Raw genomic sequence first — 9,837 nt, 5'->3', positions numbered from 1 at the left:
GCTTGAGGGCCCTTTCAAAGTGTTTGTCGAGCCGATTGGTTACACTGGGTGCATGGCATCAAGGGCTGCACCTGCGGGTCCCGGGAGCAATGGCAGCTCTTGGAGTTGTACCAGCTAGCCCGGTCAGGTGAGACCGCTCTGAGAACAGAAGCATCAGCCACAGGTGAGCATCAAGGCAGCCCACCAGCCTCAAACCCACCATTAAGCTTTCATTCCTGTCCCGTGGGACAACTCACAGGGCAAGTGGCAGGCTGACTCGGACAGCAGGCTCCCGAAAAAATAAGAAGCTGTGGTCACAGCCTCCACCAACATCCCACTGCCCTGGTGGCCTCCATCACTTCCTCAACCCTCCTCACCACATCTCCTTATAGCACTTCACCCTTCACCTCCCCAGCCACCTGCTAAGCCCTACAGGGTGCTGTGCTGGAGGATGAGGGGAGGGAGGGGAGAAGTGCCTTTTGGTGTGTCCTGTGGCCTCCCTGGAGGAGAAGGGGTTGATGCCCAATGGGGTCCTTCCTGCCAGCCCATTTGTATCAGGGACCCCACCACACAAGTCACATTGTGAGTTCCTGAATGTAGGCTTTGTAGGTAAGATCACCTTCACCTTGGCATTCAGCCCAGGGTCCAGCTGGTGAGAGAGGGCTTAGAAACCAAGTATGATGGGGACAGGAATGAAAAGGGCAAGACTACATGCCAAGGCTAGTGTGGTGCATCTCTGAGAGGGATGCCAGCTATTCCCGATGCAGGCTTGTTAAGCATGAGGCAGACAGGGGAAAGAAAGAGCCTTTTGGCCCCTCTTGAGAAAAGAGCCTACGAGAAAACTTTGTGATGTGCTTAAAAGCAAATTTCTATCCAACCAAACTTGGGGGGCGGGGAGGTATTTTTGTTTTGCTTTGTTTTTAGGCCACATTTAGGCTTGCAGGGATCTTAGTTCCCTGACCAGGGATCGAACCCAGGGCTCTCAGTGAAAGCGCTGAGTCCCAAACCACTAGACCGCCAGGGAATTCCCTAGATTTTCATTTATTTAAAATGAAACAATTGCATGCACATGGTTAAAAATTAAATAGAATAGAAGGCAGGGAAGGTGAGTCTCTTCCCAGCACCGAGGTCATGCTGTGAGTGTTTCTTTACGTCCAGGGTCTGTCTCCCCTGGAGACAAGCTCCTCCTTTCGCAAAAAAAAAAAAAAAAAAAAAGAAAAAAAGAATAGAAGGCAGCAGTTTCCTACCCCATTCCTTTTTTTTTTTTTGGCCACGCCACGCAGCATGAGGGATCTTAGTTCCCCAAACAGGGATCGAGCCCACGCCCCCTGCAGTGGAAGCACAGAGTCTTAACCACTAGAAAGCCAAAAAAGTCCCACCATCCCATTCTTTCTTAACCCCTTTCCAATTTTTTAAACTCTATTTTCGCAGAGGGTAACTTTGTTCCTCTAAATAGTGTTTATATAATGCCATATGGGCCCAGCATCTGGAACAAGATGGTGATAGGTAGCTGCACTGCCCACACCTTTGGGGATTCTTGGACTCTGGTTCTGAGCCAGACACCTGGCATCTCTGTGCCCTTAGGGAGGCGGGTAAATGTGCTCTCAGCTGTACCAGGGATATTTACATTTTGTTAGGTTATGTGTGTTTGTCGGGCAGCCAAAGTAAAAATGTAGTGGATTCGTTTTGGATACCCAGCAACTGAAAACCCTCATTAACTAAGGCTCTTTGCTTACCTTGAACTACTGTTTCTACCAAGAAGGCAAGATAAATGCTTGCCCCCTGCCCTCGTTTGATGTAATAGTCTTCTCCAACGATTGTTTTTATTTCTCTTTGAGTATCATTATGGACCCAAGGATTTTTATATATTCACTGTGATTCATTCATGACAGTTGCTTTTTTTTTTTTTTTTTTTTGCGGTACACGGGCCTCTCACTGCTGTGGCCTCTCCCGTTGCAGAGCACAGGCTCCGGACGCACAGGCCCAGTGGCCATGGCTCACGGGCCCAGCCGCTCCGCGGCATGTGGGATCTTCCCGGACCGGGGCACGAACCCGTGTCCCCTGCATCGGCAGGCGGACTCTCAACCACTGCGCCACCAGGGAAGCCCATCAGTTGCTATTTTTGATGCTCAAATTGTCCCAAATTTGATGTCCAGTTTTTCCTTGTACTTTTCTTGTTCAGACCTGGAATCTTTTGGTGGGAAAAAATATTTAGAAAATGAAATCTGCCTTCCAGAGTTGATCGTTGCCTCTGGGATGTCACGGTTTTTAGACTAGCAGAAAATGTGTTTTGAAAATTGTGAGGTCAAGATGGTGATGGTTGCACAACAATGTGAGTATACTTAATGCCACTGAACTGTACACCTTCAAACGGCAAATTTTATGTATAATTTACCACAATAAACATAACATAAAAATTGAGTTCATAATGATATTTGCAGTTTGAATTTAATGTCACAGGGTTTTTATTATACCTGTCTGATTTTGTATTTGGTTCCTAATAATATTAATATAATTACTTATTTATTTTATTCTGTGATATTTATTATATAGTTTATAATATTATAATATTATAATAAATTACAATATTATAATAAATCTACTGAGTGAAGTTTAAAATTTCTTTGTGGTTCTTTTTGTCCACAGAATCTATCCTACAGAGAATACACAGTATATTGAATTCTAAAGGAACTTGAACTACTTCTTTCCCTGGTGGTTATGTTATCAATCTGATATACAGTTAGGTCCATTTGATGTGTTTTCAACTTTAGGGTTTGCTTTTTCCTCTTTTTCATTTAATTTTATTTTTTGGTCAGGTATATATATATATGAGTAACAATGAAATGTTCGCTGTTGAGACTCTAGAAGAGGATGTAGCCGTTTAATGCCACAATGTAGGGTTTTATTCAGTAGCAGAGTGACCTTCATCCAGGGTGTGTTTGAAGCCCCAGTCCCTCTCTGACACTCCAAGGTCCCCTTGACTACCTGTCAGCCTCCTGGGGCCTCCAGTGGGCTGAATAGGCTGGGGACCATCTCAGTTGTAAATAACAACCTTCCCCTCACACTGCAGCTTAAGAATGACCTGTTGCTCTTCTTTAAAACTGTGCATGTTGCTCTTGAAACAATATTCTTCATCCCAGTAATGGGACCACCTGCTGAGCCGGTCTGTCCGCAAACTAAATAAGGATACCTGGAAGATGGGGTAAGACAGGAGAGGGCTGTGGGGCAGCAGGCTGGATCCTGCCCTGCTTCCATGGCCCCCGACCATTCCTTCAGCAAACACTCACTTAACATCAAGGGTGACAGGCCACCTCCTGGAGCTGGGAGGAGAACGGAGCTCACCTTCCCCAGGGCAGACAGACTCTGAACACACAGAGGGACCCCAGAGCCCAGAAAAGACAGCACCAGCTAGCTGATTCTCATCATATTGGAGGAAGAGAGCATTCCTCGAGAAGACAAGGGGAAGGCATTCCAGGCAGAGGAAGCATCGTGTGAAAAGGCATGAGGCAGATGGTGTGTGGGGGGAACGCTGAGAAGCCCATGGTGTGAGCCTGGGAGAGAGGAGGGGTGGGGGGAGGGGTCAGACCATGCAGGGTCTTGAAAACCAGACAGAAAGATTTAGACTTAATGTTAAGTCCCTGGGAAAATGGACATTTTTAGTGGCAGAGGGATGAAATTCTGTGAGTTGCAGACAGTGTCTTACCTGGTCACAGGTGTGCAAGGCGTACAACAGAGCTATGAACCCCAAGGATGGAAAGTGATCGTTTTTTCCCAGCCATCTCTGCTGGACATACTGGAGGAAGCTGAGGCTGATCACTGAGACCTGGGGAAACAGAGGAGGGTGGTGACCTGAGGTCTGTCCAGTGGCTGCCCAAGCCACATCATTTTACTCCTTCCCCTTTTCCCTCCTGGTCCCTCACCTTGTCTTTGCTCTCTTTACTTCCACCAGGGACCTGGACTAAAAAAGGATTGGGGGTGGGGGAGTTTCAGAGTCATTTGACACAGCAGCCCCCAAGCTTAGAGCAGTGCCCTGATATCTAGCAAGGGTCTCTCTGGAGTTCCCACTGTCACCCCTTACAATGCTGCACCCCACCATGCCCAGGATTTTTTGGCTTCCTTGTGATGCCCTCTTTCTGCAGTACCTCCATGACCCACTTCAGACCAGACGAATTCAGAGGAAGCAGCAGCAGCTGGGCGCCAGGATCCTGAGGGCTGTCTATCTCGGGATATGTAATGTGCACAGTGGTCATGTTCCCCACGTCTGTCTCAAAGCCTTGGACAGGGGCCTGGGAAGGAGGGCAGGATGGACATCTGAGGGAAGAGGAGGATTTAGCCTGACTTTCCTAGTCTCCACCTTTTACCCTGCACCCACCTAAGGACCATATCATATTGGTCAATCTTGAAGCCAAGGTCAGAGCCCCGTAGGAACTTTTGAGTTTCCAACCACTGCACAGGTCTGGCACCCCACACGGTCCAGTGGGTGTGTGAAAGGCTCTTTAATTGACTGCTGGTTTTGATTCCCAAACTCCTTCTCTGACTTGATATCCTAAAGTTCATAGGACCTCAGGAAGGAGAAATTTAGGGGTTTACCCTAGGCTCCCAACCATCTGTAGAAGAAGGTTAGAGCCTGAGGCCTTGAAGGGAGAGATGGCCAGGGCCTGGGGTTGGGCATGGGGACTGGAAGAGACCGAGATTGTGCACTGACCAACCACAATAGCAAAGCGTCAGAGGACACGGGTGCTTCTGACCTCATCAGGGGCTCAATGTCCATTTCAAAGCATTCGTCAAACCAAACAGACTCTCCCGGAATGTGGAGGCAGGTAGAGCACCCGTGGACCCCAGATGAACAGATACACTTTCTTAGAGTTCCTGGGGCAGTGGCAGGTCCTTGAGCGGATCCTGGGCTTCTCCTGAGAGTCATTCTGGCTGGACTCCTGGTCCAGAAGGGAGGCCACCAGCCACAATGTAAGCAGACAGACAGCTACCAGACCCAGCTTCAGGTATCAAACCCCCATCTCTGGCCCAGACGATGGTGCCCCAGCAGGCAGTAGATTGGCTCTGACACCAAGAGCTAGGAAGGAGGAAGGGCTGGGGTCATCAGACATTCCCCAGCACCCCCTGTCCTGGTAGCTTCCGTTCCTCCCCCAACCCTTCACACCGCACCCCCTCCCAACACCTTACCTCTTGCCTCCCCAGCCACCTGCTAACCACTAGAAGGAACTCTGCCCAGGCCTGGGCTGGAGGCTGAAAGGATGGAAGAGGTGACAATTGTTGTGTCCTGTGGTCCCCCAGAGGAGACTGGTGACCAGCGAGGTCTTTCATACCAGCCCAGTTACACCAGGGGCCTCATCACAAGAGAACACACTGTGACCGCCTCTGCGCAGGCGTCTTGGCAAGCCTCACCCCCACTTTGGCATCCAGCCCAGAGCCCGGCTGACAAGGGAGGTGTGGATTTAAGCCTCAAAGGGACAGGAGGTGAGGAGAGAGTGGCTGTGTGCCAGGTCTGATGTGGATGAGCAGGAGACCCAGAGGGGAAAGAAGGGGCCACTTGGAACCTCCTGGGTCAGAGAGAATTTACCACTACGACAAAAGTGAATATTTGGTGTAGTCAACCCTTGAAACCTCTCAGGAGTTGAATTTTTCTTTTCTTTTCTTTTCTTTTTTTTTTTGAGATTGTTACCAAGGAAAATACATGAACATTTCTTCCATAAAAAATCAGAGTTCAGGGCTTCCCTGGTGGTGCAGTGGTTGGGAGTCCGCCTGCCGATGCAGGGGACACGGGTTCGTGCCCCGGTCCGGGAAGATCCCACATGCCGCGGAGCAGCTAGGCCCGTGAGCCATGGCCACTGAGCCTGCACGTTCAGAGCCTGTGCTCCGCAACGGGAGAGGCCACAACAGTGAGAGGCCCGCGTACCGCAAAAAAAATAATAATAATAATAAAAAATAAAATAAAAAGTAGATTTACATGTCCCAGTTATAACAAGTATACTTAGAAGTTTTCTGGGACTTTCCTGGTGGTCCAGTTGTTAAGACTCCGTGATCCCAATGCAGGGGGCTCCAGGTTCAATTCCTTGTCAGGACACTAGATCCCGCATGCCGCAACTAAAGGTCCCGCACATGGCAACAAAGATCCCACATGCCACAACTAAGACCCGGTGCAGCCAAATAAATCAATAAATACATTTTTTAAAGTTTTCCAAAAACTGAATTGTTTCCATCTTAAATTTTAGATTAAATTAAATTAAATTAAAATTTCAATTCCTCACTTGCACTAGATACGTTTCACTTGCTCATCCACCATATTGAATGGCAGGGGACTATAGGCTGATTCTGAAAGTCAAATATCTGTTATCAATGTTTACAATATTGCAACTACGTAAGTATTGTTTCCTATAAAATCTAGTAGTAAACTAGGACTACTTTCCTTTTATTGTTCATTAAAATTTCCTAGGAAATACTATATAGGAAATGAAATTTCTGAATCTTTTTATGTCTGGAAAAGTCATTATTCTGCCTATAGTGGGTAGAATTGTGTCCCCCTCCAAAAAACAGATTCAACTCCTGACCCCTGGTACCTGTGAATGTGACCTTATTTGGAAATAGGGTCTTTGCAGGTTAAAGTGAGCTCATACTGGATTAGGATGGGCCCTAATCTAGTGACTGGTATCCATATAAAATAAGGGAAATTTAGGAATAGAAGACACAGGAGAGAGTGCCATGTGAAGATGGAGGCAGAGGTTAGACTGATGTGTCTACAAGCCAAAAATGGCAAGAGTTGTTAGCAACCACCAGAACTAGGAGAGAGGCATGGAACATACTCAGCCTCAGAACCTCCAGAGGAAATCAACCTGAATTTTGGACTACTAACCTCCAGAACTGTGAGAGAATAAATTTCCGTTTTAAGCTACCTAGTTTGTGGTAATTTGTTACGGCAGCCCTAGGAAACTAGTACAATGCCCTTGGGCTTGATTGATAGTTTGGCTGGGTATAAAAGATTCTAGGTTTAAAAAAAAAAGATCCAAAGCTAGAAGGCATGTTCCATCATCTTCTAGCTGTCGTTCCTGTTGGCAAGAGTATGATTTTTTGATACTTGTTAACTGTAGAGGTTGGAATTCTTAGTCTCAGAAACAGAAACCAGACTGTGGTAAACTTAAGGAGAAAAACAATTCACTGGTTAAATATCATGCAGTTTACAGAATAGATGTGAAAGCTAGAGAACCAAGCTGAGGCTATAACCAAGGGAGGCAAGATGTAGCCAAAGACTATCCCAGGAATGGCTGTCCTGGAATGTCACCACTGTTGCTACCAAAACAGAAACCTTGACACTGTGGAACACTGTGGTAGCTTAAATATGGCCACAAATTCTTTTCAGCTCCTTCCATTAGGAAAAGGAGACCATTTCCCCACTTATTGAATCTGGGGTCATTTTATGACTTGATCTGACCAATGGAATGCTGCAGAAGTGACACTATGTGACTTCATAACCTCAGCCTTAAGAGGCTTTGCAGCTTTCCCTCTTACTTGTAATGCTTCCACCAACATATGAAGAAGTCTGGGATGAAAGATTACATGGAGAGAGAGGCCTAGTCTCCTAGCAACTCCAGCCATCCCAGATGAGGCCCAGACATGTAAGTGAGATAATCTTAGACCATTGTCTCAACTAAGCAACTAGCTATCAACAGCCACATATGTGAACTCAGGTTAGATCATTAGAAAAACTGCCCTGTTGATCCACAGAATTGCAATAAATACTAATTGTTGTTTTAAGTCACTATGTTTCAAGGGAAGTTTATTATGAAGCAATACCTAATAAATACAGACATCCTGCCCAGTTCACACTAGCCGTAGAGAAAACTTTGTGATCATGATGTGAAGTTTCAGAGTTCATGAAATAACCACCTGATTGAACCCTCATAGGTCATATGCTATGTTCTAGCCTCCGTGGGGTAGGAAGGAGAACTACTGGACCCATTTTGAATTCCATAGTGGGAGGCAGAATCCTCACTCTTCCTATCTTGAATCTGTTCCCAACAGAAAGAAGTGTTTTTCTCTCTCTCTCATCACAGTGCATATTGGCTTGGCTATCTCTCTGTCTCTAGGTTTTTTTTTTTCCTCTCATCTTTTTATTGATAGTAAGCATTATGGCAGGAGTCTTTTTCTGCCATATATAGCTAGTTACAAATGGCTAGTATTTTTTCAACTAAATAGAAATGCATTTCTTATTCACATAGGTTAAAAATAGATAGGAATAGGGTAGTGTCTCTATTCTATGAAGTATTCAGGCCTCCAATAAGATAATAATTGAGTCTCTGTCATCTTCAACATAAGGATTCCAAGATTTTCATGGGTATCAACACACAACAGGGTGTAGGGGAAGCGAAAGAGAATTGTATGTGGGAGAATATTTAGACCAGGAATGGAAATAGTACACAAGATATCTGTACACATACAACGAACAGAAATAAATTACATTGCCATACCCAACTACAAGACAACCTGGAGAATGCGGTTTTATGTTTTCTCAGGAATAAGAGATGGGTTTGCTTAGCATCCAGCCAGTCTATGCGGTATCACTACCTCTACTTCCACAATTGCCTTATCCTTAGTCTACTCCCAATATCAGTTATTGTGCAAAATACAAGATCAAACTGGCTAACTGGTGATTTCTGACTATTTCTCTAAGATATATTGGATTTTAAATTCCAATTAAGTTTGTTTCATCAAATAATAAAGCTTTTGACAAAAGAGGATGTTGTTACATTTTTCTGCAAAATCAACCATTCTAATGGGCTGTTTTTTTAGTCTCTTAATACAGTTTCCTGATTTTCCCTCAAAAACATTAGGCTAGGGCTTCCCTGGTGGCACAGTGCTTAAGAATCTGCCTGCCAATGCAGGTGACACGGGTTCGAGCCCTAGTCCGGGAAGATCCCACATGCCACAGAGCAACTAAGCCCATGTGCCACAACTACTGAGCCTGCACTCTAGAGCCCACAAGCCACAACTACTGAGCACATGTGCCACAACTATTGAAGCCCATGCGCCTAGAGCTCGTGCTCCACAAGAGAAGCCACAGCAATGAGAAGCCCACGCACCGCTACGAAGAGTAGGCCCCACTCACCGCAGTTAGAGAAAGCCTGCGTGCAGCAACGAAGACCCAATGTAGCCAAAAATAAAATAAATAAAATAAATAAATTTATTTTAAAAAAATAGGCTACTTTAAAAAATCTCAATGCTTGTCTACAAAAAAAACTCTGTTGTATATGAATATATGCTGCTTTTCTTTTTCCTTTTTTAATGCCTTTTAAAATTATTTATTTATGTTGCACCATGTCTTAGTTGTGGCAGGTGGGCTCCTTAGTTGTGGCATGTGAATTCTTAGTTGTGGCATGCATGTGGGATCTAATTGCCTGACCAGGGATTGAATTTAGGCCCCCTGCGTTGGGAGCACAGTCTTACTCACTGAACTACCAGGGAAATCCCTGCTTTTCTTTTTCTCAATGACATTTTTTCCAGTTTTACTGAGTTATATAGTCATATGACATTGTAGTCACTTAATAAGTAGGTACAGGGAATTTCCTGGTAGTCCAGTAGTTAGGACACTGCACCTTCACTGTGGTGGCATGGGAGTAATCCCTGGTCAGGGAACTAAGATCCACAAGCCACACAGCATGGCCAAAAAAAAAAAAAATCAGTAGGTACAACGAAATAATTTGACAGGGCTTCCCTGGTGGCGCAGTGGTTGAGAGTCTGCCTGCCGATGCAGGGGACACGGGTTCGTGTCCCGGTCCGGGAAGATCCCACATGCCGCGGAGCGGCTGCGCCCGTGAACCATGGCCGCTGAGCCTGTGCGTCCGGAGC

The 9,837-nt window shown here is 45.8% G+C and overlaps 1 protein-coding gene across 1 annotated transcript; it reads right to left on the bottom strand.

Moving 5' to 3' along the window:
• Positions 1–2,884: 2,884 nt before the first annotated feature.
• Positions 2,885–4,255, bottom strand: LOC114893905 (CMP-N-acetylneuraminate-beta-galactosamide-alpha-2,3-sialyltransferase 1-like). The gene is made up of 3 exons (XM_029219858.1): positions 4,122–4,255; positions 3,683–3,802; positions 2,885–3,169 (listed from the first exon to the last, which is right to left on the bottom strand). Exons 1-3 carry the CDS (start codon positions 4,227–4,229, stop codon positions 3,014–3,016), a joined length of 384 nt encoding a protein of 127 aa, XP_029075691.1. The 5' UTR covers positions 4,230–4,255; the 3' UTR covers positions 2,885–3,013.
• Positions 4,256–9,837: the final 5,582 nt, after the last annotated feature.

The sequence above is a fragment of the Monodon monoceros genome, unplaced genomic scaffold, assembly GCF_005190385.1.
Source record: "Monodon monoceros isolate NGI ecotype Baffin Bay Population unplaced genomic scaffold, NGI_Narwhal_1 Super_Scaffold_13, whole genome shotgun sequence".
In the NCBI taxonomy this organism is placed as follows: Eukaryota; Metazoa; Chordata; class Mammalia; order Artiodactyla; family Monodontidae; genus Monodon; species Monodon monoceros.
This window is presented reverse-complemented; position numbering and strand designations above follow the sequence as displayed.